This window comes from Pterocles gutturalis, unplaced genomic scaffold (assembly GCF_000699245.1).
Source record: "Pterocles gutturalis isolate BGI_N339 unplaced genomic scaffold, ASM69924v1 scaffold6089, whole genome shotgun sequence".
Lineage (NCBI taxonomy): Eukaryota > Metazoa > Chordata > Aves > Pterocliformes > Pteroclidae > Pterocles > Pterocles gutturalis.
The window spans coordinates 38,030-54,042 of record NW_010133076.1 but is presented as its reverse complement, the minus strand read 5'-3'; the positions used below and the strand labels follow the sequence as shown (position 1 = coordinate 54,042).

Below are 16,013 nucleotides of genomic sequence, written 5' to 3'. Positions count from 1 at the left end.
CTAAAGTTCTGATTTCAGGAAAAAATCACTCATTCACTTATTTAAGAAGATAATGTAATGTAAGAGTCCCCACAAGGTCAGGACTACAGTTAACAGATATAAAGCCAGACTGAAATACTGGGTTTACATTTTCCTGAAATTTGAGGAAAGTTGTGTCCTAATCAGACTTCATCTTTAAAGATGGAAGACCTTTCTCAAGCTGAACTCCTAAAAAATCTAGCATTCTGTAGTGCTCAGCTAGATCCATCCCAACTCAGCAACTCAGGTTTCAGCTCTGGTAAACAGAAAATACGCAATTAAACAAAAGCTACAATACAAGAAAAATACAGTGTGTTTGTCCCCGATTTCTGTGTTATTGCAAGTATGGAAGTTTCAATTTCTGAAATGAGAAAGCACCACAAAATAAACATGTGCACTAGTTAACTCTGCAGAGTTTTCTTCAAGAGCATCTTGTAATACTACAAATTCTTCACAATGATATTACAGCTACCACTATTTGTTTTTACATTAATAGGTGTACTAAAACAGTAATCTCACATATAAAAATTTGTGTGTAAAATATATAACCTTTTTATTTTATTGATAGCCAAATTTAATACAAGGCAATGCTGATCTTTGTGCTGATTAAAGCAGATTTGGATGAAGTCATACATGCACCTCAGATTTTCCTGACACTCCCACAACTGAGAAATCTTTACTATTTCTCTCTGGTACTTTCAGCAGATCTTAGATGTTTCTGTTCTTTCTGACAATGTCCTCTTATTATAGAGAAATTAATTAGAAGGTTTTTCATACCTTTGGTTGGAGATTTGGATGAAGTAGCACATACCCATTAGGATCAATTGCAAAATAGTATCCATTTGGACAAAGCTGAAAGAAATGAAGTTTAGCATTATAGTTTTAAGTAAAAAAGAAAGAATGGTTTTCAAGCAATCATCACATTAAGGAAAATACATTGCCTCAGGCCTCATCAAATATTTGAGATACTAACATACAGAAGATAACTTCTTAATATTTACTCTTTTAGAATCATAAACTTGGAGAGTGATTTAGGTGGCTAGGACCACTGGAGGTCACCTGGTACAACCCTTCACCGAAAGCAGAGATAACTTCAAAACAAGATCCAACTTTAAAGTTGGACTAGGTTTTAAATGGTCTTTGACTACCTCCAATTGCAATTCCACAACCTCTCTGGGCAACCTGCTCCAGAGTTTAACCACCCTCACAATGATTTTTTTCCTTATTTCCAGTTGGAATTTCCATTGCCACAACTATGTTGATTGCCTCTTGTATTTCACTATAAACCTTCGAGGTCCATCTTTAGGCAACCCATTACATGTCTTCTTCAGTCTGAACAACCCCCTCTCTCTCAGCCTCTCCTCATATGCCATGTACTCTGGCCCCGTGGCCAACTCGGTGGCTCTGCACTGGACTCTGTCCAGCATGTCAGTGTATTTCTTGCACTGAGGAGATCAAACTTGGACACGGTACTCCTGATGCAGGTGTTCACTACACAGCTGTCCTTCTTTATTTCAAGGACACACTGATCATTTATGTTTAGCTTGTCCTCCACTGTGACCCCCAGGCCCTTTCCTCCCTTTTGAAGCATTCTGTCCCAGCCTGTACCGTGGCATGGGATAATTCCATTCTAGATGCAGGACTTTGCCTTTGGTCAAATTCGTGATGTTCCTTTGCTTCCTCAGTTGTTGTTTTCCACAGCACTAGTTATTTTCTTAGAAATTCCCCAGCTAGATGTCTAAATATATAAATCAATCATACTCCGTAGGGTACAGACAGACATGTATATTACAGAACTTTTCTATAAAGAACTGTCTTATATAAATGCTAAGTGCTATTATTAGCTGAAATGACTGTGAACTCTACACTGTGATAAGAACCAAACACTCAACAGCGGTGCCTTAAGCTACAAGAAAATAATTGCTTGGAATATATCCCCCAATGTAAAAGTTGGCTTTTACAGATGTATCCTGGTGGACAATTCACACAGAAGCACATATATGGCTGGAGAGAAAACCATCAGAAAATCTATAACAATGGAAAAGAATATATGAAAAAAAAGCCTGCTGGTATTTTGACTCACATCCAGTCATTGCTGTTGACTCATGAAAGAGCATGCAAAGAAATCATACATAAATCATACATGAAGAGAAACCACCAATGCAAGCAACTTACCGTAAATCGGGGTGTCAGTTTTTTTATGTCCTCCAAAGAGACATCAACCCCCATTACTCCAAGAATCAGCTGATTCTGGTAAGATTCCAAAATGTTAGAATATATTTGACATATTTATAATGCAGGATAATTGCAAAGTCGGTGAATTTTGATTTTGCCTTTGTCTCGTTTGACAGATACTACTTGAAAAGTTGCCTATTTATTTATGTGTCTATTCTAAATATCTTAAACAATACTCAAGTGATTCAAAGTAACATTCAATATATTCAGAATTTAATATAGAATATGCAAACTGTTTATGAATATGAATATGGATGCTTTCCTGGATGAATAAGCAATAAATGTAAGAACAAAACAGGTGAAACCAAAAGTGATGCATTAATATTGACAATAATGTAGACACTGTTTGCCAAACTAGACTAAATTGCTATCAAAGATACAGAGCTACTATTGCATGCTTAGGTTGGGCAATTGATAAGTGAGACCTCAACAAAATTCACCTCCTTTGGCTATGGTATAATGATGAACTCAAAACCAAAAACAAAACCAAAAACCAGTGACTATAACAATCATCAGCAGTTCAAATCCAGGACACAGACAATACATTTACTTCACTTGTAATTTGTTTTCCTATGTCAGAAAAGAAGGGCAGTAGTTTACACAGTATTACCTGAATCCCTTCTCCATATTAAATAAATTTGGAATATGTATTGGAAGGTGGATCTTGAAGTCTGTAACCTAAAATTCAGGTAGAGACCTAAGCTGAGCAGATTCAAGCTTTCCTCTTGTTCCATCCAGGTCCTCTGTACCAGACCACGGCTGTTTTACTTCTCAGAAAGACATTCTCTGGCAATCAGTAGTCTCTCATTTTGCAACCAGACTTCGTGAATTTCAAGCATTATCTTGTAGGTACGATTATGAAACTTTTTATTTTGCTTTATTTTTAAAGGGAAACAAAGAGAACTGCTCTGAAAGCAAATTTTTAAAAAAGCTAGTGAAAAGCTAGTGATCAAATTTGCATTTATCCATTCTGAGTCTATGTAATATCTGAGAAAAGGAATCAAAGAATATCTTGCCTAAACTTCTGTATATTTTGACCTGAATGAACAGGAGTACCACACCAAAGCTACAGTATTTTACCACACACAGTAAAGCATATTCTAGGTCTGATTTTTAAAAAAGCAGTAGTCTGATTTTGCAAAGAGGACATAAATTGATTCCTTATCAGACTGTAATAGAGAGGGGGAATTGCATTTATTCAATACTTAGATTTTAATCTAAGTACACAGGGCTACTTTCAGCTAATTTCCAGTGTCTACATCATTGCCTTTTACCCTGAAATGTCATAGCTTCAGAGATTTATTATAAAGTTATCTGGGCTTTATTTCTTGGCAAGGCCTAAATAATATCATCATCTACTTCCCATCTATGGAGCATTTAACACGTTCTCGCTGCCACCAGGTCACAGAGATAGATCAAGGAATGTCATATCCCGAAACTCAGAACCACAAGAAGGATGATCTGCATTTTCTAGTTCCCAGAAGGTTATCAGGCAACTAGAGATGAATCATTTGTTTCTAATGTACAAGAGAATTAAACTGCAGAAAGTTCTATGGAAATACACATTTTTACATTTTTCAAGGACGTTAGCAATAAAGTTAATTCAAATAACTGATTTTTTTTCTTTAAGTAACAGCTTACTATTTTCTCATTTTGTCCCTTTGTTAGATTGAAGACAGGTAGAGTTCCTGTAATCACGAGGCCCAGCTCCTAGGAAATAATCACATACAAAGGGGAGAAAGAGACTTTTTAGTTAAGTAACAAATATTTAATTAATAATTAAAAGTTATATATTAGAACAAACCAGGGTTTACTGTAGGTAAACACAAGAGTCCTTTTAGTTTGTAAAAAAAAAAATCCACCCCCCCAAAAAAAACCCCCATCAACTTAATCAATTTTATGCACACAAAGTTAAAATTATATTTTTTTAATCTATTTGTAGTGAGAATAATAAATTGCTTTTAAAAATAGATGATGTGCAACAAACTTAGGATATAATAGTTTAATAAAAACTAAATGTTATAAAAACATGTTTACAGCTACAGTTCCCACTATACTAAAAACTCCAGATAGGAGAGACAAAATGAAAAAAAGAAAACAGAAAAAAGGAGAAAGACAAACCAAACTTAAAGACAGTAAATAGACAGGCAACAAATACACACAGCAAAATCAACAGAAAGATCCAACAGGTAATACTACTACTTTTCATATCATCACTACTTTTTAATGGCTTGCAATAATGTCCATCATCAGTTCTGCAAAATCACATTGTCTTTGCAATTTGTTTTTTCTTTTATTAACAGTCACAACTCATACTTAAAATAAGAATCAGAAAACCGTATGTTTAGGTAGCCAAAGCGTTGTTTTCCACTCAAAATTGTCCGCAGGGAGATTTCTACCTTTTTTATGCTAATGTTTGGGTTTTATTTCAAATTATTTTTCCCTCCACTGATGCTTTCTCCTTCCCTGTATTTTACTTTGCTTCATTAGAAAAAAATAAGCTACAATGCTTTATTAACCCACTCTGATAAAATAATTTCTCCATTTGCCCACTCTAGTAACACCTTTTTGGTTTTTAAACCATCCTTCATGAACTTAAGTTTGTGCATCAAATGAAAGGTGATGAGGTCAGAGTGAATAACATTACAAGCAAGGTTAAGAGAAGGAGAAGTGGACGTTTTAGGAGAATAAGAGAAGCAAAGAAATGGAGGTGAATCAGAAGAAAAGGGAGAGGTTGATATCTTTCAGAAAGAGAATTGAAGAGATACAGAAGAGGAGGAGTATTTATGGGGGATAACATCCTCTCCCAAAAAAATGTACAGTTAGAGAGGACAATAATTTTGAATTATTGTAAAAATAAAAATTATGGCTAACAGATAAACCTAAAAGGGATTATCTTGCAGAAAGTGAGGCCAGAGCGACACTGGGACAGGGCAAGAAGAGAAGTGTGAATTGCCACAGATACATCAAATTATTCAAAACAGTCTTGAAAGAAAGCCTCAAATGAAAGCACCTCTTTAGGATTTCATAACCTGAACTTAATTCAAACGTGTCCTTGTGTAATATACTTTGCGTTATTTTAGCCTTAACTCCAAAACAGCTGCTGGACAGTAAGAGAAAAAGGATAGGAAAAAGTCCAGTGAGGCACAAGCAGGACAAGGGCAAGCCTTACAGGAGGGATTTGCTTTAGGGAGTTTAAGATAAAGAACCAGTGTGACAAGTCATTCCCAGTCCCTGCTAAAACCAAGAATCAGGAAAGAGGCTCCAGAGTGGATTAGATACAGCTGTGCCTTCATGCTCTCATCTGTGATGAGAAAGTCCACAAATTTCAGCCTTTTCCTCAACGGTTTAGCTTGGGTTGCCACACTTTTTATAAATATATATGTACACAGACACACACACACACACACACATATATATACAAATTATATATGCACAAGCACACGTGTATAACACGTGAAAGGAGAAAAGCTTGAAGGACAGGCTGAATGAACTCACTGAAAACATAGAGTAACACAAGAGAAGTCTGCAGGTATCACTCATTTTACTTCATTAAACAGATCTCTTTCTATCCCCAGTTACAAATTTAGCTTTGGCTTTAGCACAGGATATGTACAGAACATACGAACTTTCGTCATAACATCCTTTATGTTTCCAGTAAGGACCTCAACAATAACCAAGAAAACGTGGTTAATGAACTTCTGGCCATTGAAATTCCAAAGGAAAACTAGTTCCTCTGTGTCACACTTAGTTCTATTTTGTTGATAAAAATTTTACAGTAATGTTTACTGATGGGAAGAAGTGGATTTTGACATGACATTACATGACCATGTGAACTTGGATAATGATTCCAGACAACTTTGCAGTATTTTTGCCTAGTCAGAGTTACTCAGAAGGTTATCTAGAGCAACAGATTGGATTGCTGCTAATAATACTTTGCATTTTGTAGTTTCCTGAATATGTTTGTTTTACAAGACCAAAGGGATAGATTCAGCAGTAAGGAAAGTGTTTCGATATCTTTTTGTTTATTTCCCCATTATATACACTGTCCAATTAAAGAAATCATTACCTTGAGCAAGCAAGTAATTACAACAACCATAATAGTTTAAAGATCCAAGTTCAAAATCTCTGTAACACTGACAGGTTTCATTCTGCCTAGAATGTTTATCAAAAAAAAACCAAACCAAACAAACCAGTAACATAACACATGACCCCTACTGCAGCAGAGGTACAACACTGAAAACTATCTGCCTCTTTTTTAATTTTGTTGTTTTGAGGACAACAATGACCTACGCTTAAAGATCTGTGTGTAGGATAAATTGCTTTTCTCTGTTGAAGTTAGGGACACTTAGGAGGATATTAGGTGCAAGTAACGACGAGTAAGTTAGAAATAGCTGTTCAGGAAATTGCTCTACTGAAGTGGACAGATGCTGGAAATGCAAAAGTATTATGTTTGGAACTGTAGGAAATGGAGTCCTATAGTTACTGGTTTGCTAAGATTCTTACTTTACTAGAGATAAATATAGATCATACCAGAGCATCCAGATAGACATTTGTCCATTGGACTTGTTTGGCTTTCTCTCCAGCTAAAACCATTGGTCTTCCCAAAACATCCAGATATTCCTGACAAAATGTGCAACAAACTCATCAGAAGGCAGTTACTAGATTGAAGTCCAGAAACAGCATAAAAAATAAATAATAATGAAATAAAAACAATGAAAATTTCAGAAGAAAAAAAGTCAAAATTCACTGCTAATACAGGAGCAGTATTTAATTATTTCTTTAAAATTATACTACCCAACAATTCACTCTTTGGTTTGCAGTATTTACTGCCAAGGCAATTCCTGTATTTCAGTCTCAGTTACATGGACCTTACACATCTACAACCACTGCTCTCTTTCCACAAAGTGAGCATTACAACGATTTCTGTTCCAAAATTAATTCCTAATGGCATAAGGAAATTATGCAGAATCCAACACAGAGGGAACAGTGAGAGTGGAGGGTGAGTGGTGTAGCAGTTCAGTATGCTAACCTCCTACAGCAAGAACTTGCATAACTTCTACTGAGACAAAAAATCCAGTTATAAAACCTCATAGTCCCTGCCTTCCTCCACTTCGCGAGTATGGCTAAAGCTGGTGATCTTATGAGATGTCAGACTTCTGGTCTGGTTTGGGAGTGGATGCCATCAAACTTGTTTCAGTCTTCAATCGTTTCTATCTGTCCGATCATATTAGGGATATTTCTTGCCAGACACTATCTGGAAGAGTTTAGCAGAATCAAAGGACTCTTAATTCAAGCCAAAAAAAGGACTCTTATTTTCTGCCAAAAAATGTCATGCCTGGCCTTGGAAGGACAAAGAACTGCTATGATATTTCTCTGCTTTTCTGGACATGTGAATACATGGGCTTTCAGACAACTGAAAATAATATCTGTTCATCTACACTGTCAATTTGAATCACATCATATAATTCCAGGGTCCCGCGCCCTTAATTATCTACAGTCATGTCTGCTAAAATTGTCCTGCACTATTTTTGAAGGAAAAAAGCTGTGTCTCTCCCAGACTGGTTGGATCACTCCTGGAACCTCTCCTATAAGCAGGATTGACACTAGCAGGGCTATGCCCCCATACACATCCACAGCCTCCTCCACATCATACAAACCCTTAGGATCATGCTGTGGCAGGAGGCAGACTATGAATGTCTAGACGCGTTACAAAAATTAGCAGTTTTATAGAACTTTACAAAAAAACTGCTGCTGTGTCTCAGGATCAAAGAGGGACCACGCAAGGACAGGAGGAAAACTGAGCCCAAAACATAGTCCTTGTACAGAGGTCTACAGGATACAGATCACTTCAAATGCTGTGCTGTGGGCACACGGTCAGCCTGCTCTAGAGGATGCTAGTGTGACCGGTATGCACGCAAGCTGCTGTGGGCCAGCTGGCCAGGGAAGCAGGGAAACACTGTGAATTGGCTCACTGAAACGATTAAAAAAAAATAATAAATAAATTAGACTACTTTAACAGAATAATTCCTCATATGTAACAAGAAAGCCTTATTGTATAAGCCTTATATGTATAAGAGAGGCTTATTTTTTTTCTCTGTTCTTAATGTAGCAAATCTTAAAATTTAATTGATTAGAACAGATGTGAAATGCATCATAAGAACAGAAAGTAATCTATTTCTTTGTGTTGCAACTGTATCTGCATTTGGCCAACACACTTACCTGGGTGTTAATTCTTATGGCTCCAATGGATGGAATTTCATAATAATAACCTAAAATTTGGAACAGAAATGATACCATCTTACTGTAATATATTGCTAGTCTCTTAATCTTGAGGAATTTAATTTAGCTTGCAATTTCTAACTTCATTTGCATATAAATTACCCTGTATTAATAGAATACTTTTTTAGTAGATGCCATCACAATGCGTAGCCACCTATGACAGGTCACCATGCCATATAGGCCAAACTAGTTACTCTAGCAGTGAGAGCATAGAACAGGTTTCTTCTGTCTGTTGTTTTTAAACTTGTACTCCTGAATTCCCAGTTACTCTGACGTGCAAGTATATTTAATGGTGACTTTAATACACAGTGACAGCAGTGTAATTATATGCTGAATGCATATAGGAATGCAAGTATAGCTACAGCCTGCCATAACAGTGAAGTTCATAGCAGAAAAATATAAGGCACTCTGTGGAAAGGATGAAAAAAATCAGTCTGGTATTTTTCCAGCTAAACATCAGAAATGTCTTTATTCATCACTGATTTTATCACCTATTTGTTTGAATTAATAATACTGCCCATATGCACCAATAAGACTGAAAAGACAGGCACTGAGATCCAGTTTCAGACCAAGTTCTAAATCAGATTGGAAGGAAGGGGGGGAGGACTGGAGAGGTAAGAGTACTGAGGTTAGGCATTTACTTTGCTTTAAGCAATGCATGACTTGATAATAAATTTAAATTTTTATTTAAGGGAAAATTAAATTGAACTTTGCTTCTTTGGATATGCAAGCAAATAATCACATCAGTTTTGGACAGAAGATAGTTCAAGACAGAAGTGTTCAAGACCAGGCTGGATGAGGCTTTGGGCAACATGGTCTAGTGGAGGGTGTCCCTGCCCATGGCAGGGGGGTTGGAACTTGATGATCTTTGAGGTCCTTTCCAGCCCAGGCCATTCTATGATTCTATGATTCTATGATAATAATTTTGCCTTGATGATAAGATGACATAGGTGGTTATGCTTTAAGCCAGCTGGTCCTCATTTGTTTCAAAACAACTGAGTTCATATGCACACAAAGATGTTAGTTAAAAAACATTTGCTCAAAAAACCCCTGTTGATTTTATGTAATTATCTGACAACACAACCTGCTCTTCAGGAAGTTGTATAACTTCTGCATAATTTGCCAGCATACTGAGGGATTCATGAATATATGATATGTATGCTATTTACACAGGCTATGCATTCTTCTGTATCATTATTTTTTTTCTGTGTCTATATCTTTCTCTTTCTCTTATCTTTGGTTTATGTTATTCTCACACCTGAGAACTGTATCTTATCCTCCTTCCCTGACAGTCTTAATTTTCAGTAGCCTTTGTAATCTATCCCACCTCTCACCTCTTGCTTCTCAGTGATTTCTAAAATACTTTCACATTTTCAGTCAAGCCTGGAAATTGCTCTACTTAAAATATTAAACAACATTGTTTAATAATTTCTCTATTTTCTATTTATTTGTATTTATCTCTTATCTCTTGTTCCATAATTATACTGTAAGGTATTTGAGACACCTCTTTTTCATAATCTTTTCAAATGTTTCTGACCATATTTTTCATGTAGAAATTTTAGGAGAAAACATTTTACTTCCTTACTTTCACATTTTTTACTTTTTTTTTTTTTTTTTCAACATAAAGAAATCAGGATAAGAATATAATATGTAAGATGCTCTTAGAAGCTAAGAAATCACGGCAAGAATGATTTTAATGTTTTCAACAAAAAAGGGAAAAATGGTGCAACTCATCTGGTCCCTTGTAAGTTTTGGAGAAAAACAGAAAGAAATTCAACTAGCCAACCAAACAAAAAATCCCTTTGTCCAGGCCCCTTGATATGAAACAGCTTTGCTCAATTTCTTATCTGTCATCAGTTCTATCTTTTCATAGATATTACAGCAGAAATTCTCAAAGCTGAACCATAATATCTTATTATAAAAATACCGTGATATTTTTCCTACAATATAAAGTTTTAAATAATCAGAAATAAATATGCAAGCTTATTCTTTGCATATATATATGCATATACACATTATTTCATCAACTAACTTTTTGTAACTTTTATTAAAAAATACAGTAAAACTAAACATCAGGTTGAAAAAAATCTGAAATTTTAGAGAATAATAAAGACATTGCCTATCCAAAGCTCTAGCAAACAGCAGTCTCAAAGAAAAACACAGTACCTTTATTTTCACAGGCCATCCACTGTATGGGTCCTTTGTCATAATTATGTTGACCAACAGAAAATGTGAATACACGTACCTATGCAGATAAAAAACAATGCATATAACTTGTGACTCTCAAGTTAATGATACTTGGATTTTTCATACATTTGAACAGAAAACTGTGAACTTTCCATTTCTATCACTATCATAAATATACTGTTATGATGATACTTTATGTATTCCTGCTAATTATTTTGGTCCATGAAGTAAAACTCAAGAAGAATGTTCTTTCATACATTAAAGCTCTTACGTTAGTTACTGTCCATGAACCATCTAAATGTCCTTTTTTTTTTCCTAGGATAGTACTTTATAACTCCTCAGGTTTTGTTAAATTAGTTGATGCAATCTCCTATTAATATGAGATGCTCACCAATGAATTAGAAAGAACATACAATGGCAGTAGAATTCAAAGCAATACAAAACAGGACTTTTTAGGATACAAAATAATTTCAGGAAAAAAAGTTATGAAATTGCCAGATACTACAGAAAGCAAATTCTCATTTTGCTCAGACTTTCAGTCTTTTCATGTAAACCCACTAAATTACTTCAACAGACTTCCATGCTTCTGATATTTAATTTTAAGCACTTGATATTCATTAAAGTTCTGTGTTTTATAAGCACATTTTTATTCTGCTTAGTCAATGCAACTCCAACATATCTCAGGAACTGAGGGGAGTCATGGCTTCTGAGGATTCACCAAATTCTATCCAAGTTTTGGACATAAAACAGGGTTTTCAGCTTAAACTATTTTCCATGCAAATTGACTGATTTGAATTAAAAAAATAAAAACAAAAAACCAGTATTACTGTACACAGATTAAAAATCCTACAAGACATGTAGGAAAATGACAAATATTATTTTTCAGCTTCTGGCTGAATACTTAGCTCAGAAGCTGAGCCTTTCTGAAAAGGTGGAAAGAATATTCTCCCAACAGTTTTAATAAGCTGATCACTGTTATCATGTCCCTCTGAAGGAATGTCCAAGGACCAGACTGCCTTTCCTTTTCAGGTATCTCTTTATGGACCATTAACTTTATCACTTCACTTTACAAACCACAGATCACAACATGAAATCAGAATATAAATTCCTTTTTACGGAACTTGATGACTATGTTTAAAATTAAGCCATAATACAATCAACTTACACACAGGCTGTAATTGAGTAATAAGGTAATGTTTTCTTTAAATAATTTTCATCATATAAAATTGCAGAGACTCTTTGCAAACTACTGATAATTGCTAAATTTTTAAATTATTATTTATATGAATTTCATCACATTATTTAGCACATGTGATTACTACCTAAACCTTCATTTGTCAAATAAGCAATAAAAATTTGGTGACATAATCAGAGCTGATCTAGGTGTCCTGCTCCAGCAGGGGGATTGGACTACATGATCTTTCGAGGTCCCTTCCAATCTCTAACATTCTGTGATTCTGTGATTCATGTATTAACCAAGAGCTGTAGGAATAGCTCCAAATGATCAGTCAGCAACTAGCAATTGATGAAAACTTTATTAGTGTTGACCCCTATATGTAAGAAGGGCAAACAAAACTTTGTGCTAGATGTCATTTTTAATTAATATGTTTTGATTTGCTTTATCGGTTGGACTTGATGATCCTTGAGGTCTTTTCCAACCTTAAGGGTTTTATGATTCCAATATCTGTACAACCCTTTTGTTTCTACAGTTAAAAGCAGAATTAAAGCAACTACTCTGCTGCACTGAACGCTGATACAGGTGTTTGGTTTTTTTTCAATACAGACAAAATTTGAAGTTTTTAAATGAAATTAATAAGACTATCTGCTACAGGGTCATTTCTCAGTAATGAGTCAAGCCAATTACAGTTCTAGTTACCCACCTAGGCATGGGAATGACTGTACATGTATAATGGAAAAGTTTTGTTCTCATACTTCATATGGATAGAGACAGATGAAAAATGCCATCTATTACCTTGAAAATATCAGTATTGATAGTGCAAACATGACTTCACCTGTTATGCCTGCATTTCATTTATATTTAATACTGTATCACATTGTAAATTCAAGTTACATTTGCCATCCCCCATTTGTTCTTGACCTCTTTTACAAAATGTCAGCTACAACTCTTCTAATGGATCCTTCTGTTTTTATTTAATTGCCATCTATTTCTTCCAAGATGACTATCACAATGTTGTTTTCTATTGGTATCTCTCAGCTGACAAGGTCCCTGCTTATTAAACTCCCGTTCTTTTTTGGACTCACCACTGCTACCTGTTTAGTGTCCACTTAACACTTGATTCAGATTACACTCTTCTCAAAAATTATGATGAAATAAGAAAAACCTCACTGAAGGCCAACAGTTAGGTAGTTGAGTGACCTGATGTCTCTTGGATTAAAAATAACTACTCAAGTAAGTTAAGACAGAGCCATGCTGGTTGGCTTGTGTGTTTATAAAACACAGGAGTCAATTAGACTGGACTGTCTAGCATTTGATCTCAAATGTAAAAATGAAACACTGCACTAGATTCAAGTTGCGAAATGATATGTAATTTAGGGAAAAGAAGCACCATGTTAAATCTGCAACTAATCTATAAAGAATTTAGAATTTAAATTATTGACTACAAGCAGAGGACAATATATCTGATTTACTGTTCCTTGGATAATTAACAGAGATAAAGAACTGCAACGAAAATTGGAGTGTTTAATTGTTACTTGGTTTGGCAAGAGGGTGGAACATTCAAAAGAGTTTTCTTTTTCCTATTGCCTCATCTGGAATTGAGTAGAATGACAGACCAGCTGGAAAAATGAGTCAGCAAGTCAAATTAAACAAGCCAATTTTAGCAGAAAACATGCTCAGTACTAACATTTTCTGTGACAGGACACAGAGTCAGCCAAAGGACTGAGATGTGTCTCTCTATACCTTTTCCTTATAGACATTTCTCCAAAGAAGACAAAAGTCTTTTAAACTAAAAAAGACAGACTGAATTACTTTTAATAGGGATATTTGTGACTGAGAACACTTGGAACAACTGTATCAGAGACAATGGATGTGAGCACCTCTCCCATCGCCTGTCCTTCCTTTCGAGTTTGGTTTCAACTAGCTAAGTAGATTTCCAAGTTGAAGCAAACTGCCAAGTACTCTTTGATCCCAAGAAGTTGTTTTCCATCACCACTGAGGCCTGGTTATTTCTTCCCTGTGCTTCTCTGCAGTCTCTTAGGTTCTGTGTAGTCTACGGGTTCCTGCGTGCTTTTGCTATAACTCTTGCTCTCCATCATCCGCACCAGCGGATGGACACCTCTGTCACCCAGACCAATTCCCAGGGAAAGGGCAACCTTGCCTCCATACAGGGGAGATCCATCTATTCTCTTTGTAAAGAAACATAACTTTCACATAGATAAAAACCATTGCAACAGTCAGAAAAACAAACAGGAGGTGTCACACTTTCTGATTTTCAGTGGGACTATTCAAAGTAAATTACTTCTACAAAACTCATATGAATGAGAGAAGCACTTAGAGACAGGCACCAGCCTGCTCTGCCAGCCCAGTCAGATGCAGTCTTGAAACTGTTCTGAAATGTCAGAGTCCTAATTCCTACCACCAGGAGTTCAAGTCCCGAGCTGTCCTAGTTATGCCAGTGCTGGTAATGGGTAGCTAATTCTCTGTATTTTTCACACTCTGCAACTAATCTTGGGTATAAAACACAAAATCTTTTATTCTTTATATTATCCATTTACAGTATATAGTAGAGCAATACCATGTATTGTATTAACAAGAAAAACAAGCGTTGAATTTCTGTAAGGACAGTCAGACAGTGAGTAGCACAGGCTGCCCAGAGAGGCTGTAAAGTCTGCCTCCTTTGAAGCTTAAAGATCAGATTAGATAAAGCCCTGAGCAACCAGGTTTGATCTTATTCCTGACTTTGGACTAGAGACCTCTTGAGGTCCCTTGCAGCCTGACTTATTCTAGGATCCTATGAAGGGCATCAAAGGAAAACAAGCAAAAATCTAAATCCTAAACAGAGGAAGTGGTAGACAAAAAAGAAAGCTACAGAACATAGAGGAAGAAGTACTATATTGAAGAAAATAGAATTGCCTAATTATATAATTAATTTGCTTTTTATTTTTTATTTCTCTCTAGCAGAAGAAGCTCATAAACATCAAGGTGAATAGAAGGATTCTGACTGCTACAGATATTAGGGGATAACGGCAGTCAAGAGAGTTGTGATGAAGACAGAAATGAGGAGCTGCCTGTGAAAAGGCTGCTTTCCCCACTGATCTCAGTTGCTTTTTACTTATTTCTTCCTTTCGCTATTGGAATAAAATAAAGAATAAAATTAAAGATTAAATAAGTTGCTCCCTTTGGGTGTATCATATTATGAGTATTACAGAAAATTATCAGCTGGAATGAAGTTAATTCAAAGTAGTAACTAAGCACAGAGATCACCCTTCCTTTTTGGACCACTGTGTATATGTGTAGGAAATACGTGTAGGCCTACGAGAGTCTGAGAAAGTACAACAACTCTGCAAGCAGTTCAGAGTGAATGAACATGCATATTTTTTGACTGATAAATTTTGTCTTGAATTCTGTGCTGCTGTAACGAGAGAGCTTTCAATAACCATTTATGTGCATCTCTTCATTACTCTGTATAGCAAGGGATTAACTGACCTTTGGAGATGTCTCTTTATCAGATATCAGGAGAGCCACATGATTAACTTACTCAACTAAATGTAGGCATTTTATATCTATCATGTATAAATCTTTCTCCACCGCTAGATAAACAAGTGCACAGAGACAAAAATTGATCTCATCAAATGATGCAATTTCAGATTTCATGATGACAATATGATTTCATAATATTTTAATCTGGCTCTTATAACTGCAGGTAAAGATTCATAGATAATCTCTTTTACTATAGAACAAGAGAAGCTGTGATATAGAGGAATAACTCTGTAATTCCAGCATGATCCAGGAAAATATTTTTCCCACTAACGTGTAGATTATCAGATCTGATGAAAAATTGTTTGCAGTTTATAATTAATAGGTACATTTCTGAAATAAGAGGACAACATACCAAGCCTATTTTTCTGAATAAAATAATAAAATTGCTTTTCTAAATTCCATCACGCACTCCATTTTCTAAATCCCTTGTAAGTATAGCCTTTAAGCCAATCAAACATTTTGGTACCTTTCTGCCATAGGTCAGGGAAATGTTATGTGGTTTTCAAGCTGCCACAGTTAAAACTGTGAATGCATTTCTTGCCTGTCTTTGCATCTGTGGGCAGAAATCTGA

The 16,013-nt window shown here is 35.6% G+C and overlaps 1 protein-coding gene across 1 annotated transcript in view; it reads right to left on the bottom strand.

Annotated features, from left to right (window-relative positions):
* Positions 1 to 16,013, bottom strand: part of CACNA2D1 (calcium channel, voltage-dependent, alpha 2/delta subunit 1) — a gene marked incomplete at its 5' end in the record, with an annotated part of 82,798 nt that overhangs the window by 46,987 nt on the left and 19,798 nt on the right. Inside the window, 6 exons of the mRNA XM_010081077.1 lie at positions 796 to 870; positions 2,194 to 2,268; positions 3,895 to 3,963; positions 6,787 to 6,876; positions 8,476 to 8,525; positions 10,702 to 10,780. Of these exons, the coding sequence (XP_010079379.1) occupies positions 796 to 870; positions 2,194 to 2,268; positions 3,895 to 3,963; positions 6,787 to 6,876; positions 8,476 to 8,525; positions 10,702 to 10,780 (438 nt within the window). The remainder of the gene's footprint in view (positions 1 to 795; positions 871 to 2,193; positions 2,269 to 3,894; positions 3,964 to 6,786; positions 6,877 to 8,475; positions 8,526 to 10,701; positions 10,781 to 16,013) is intronic.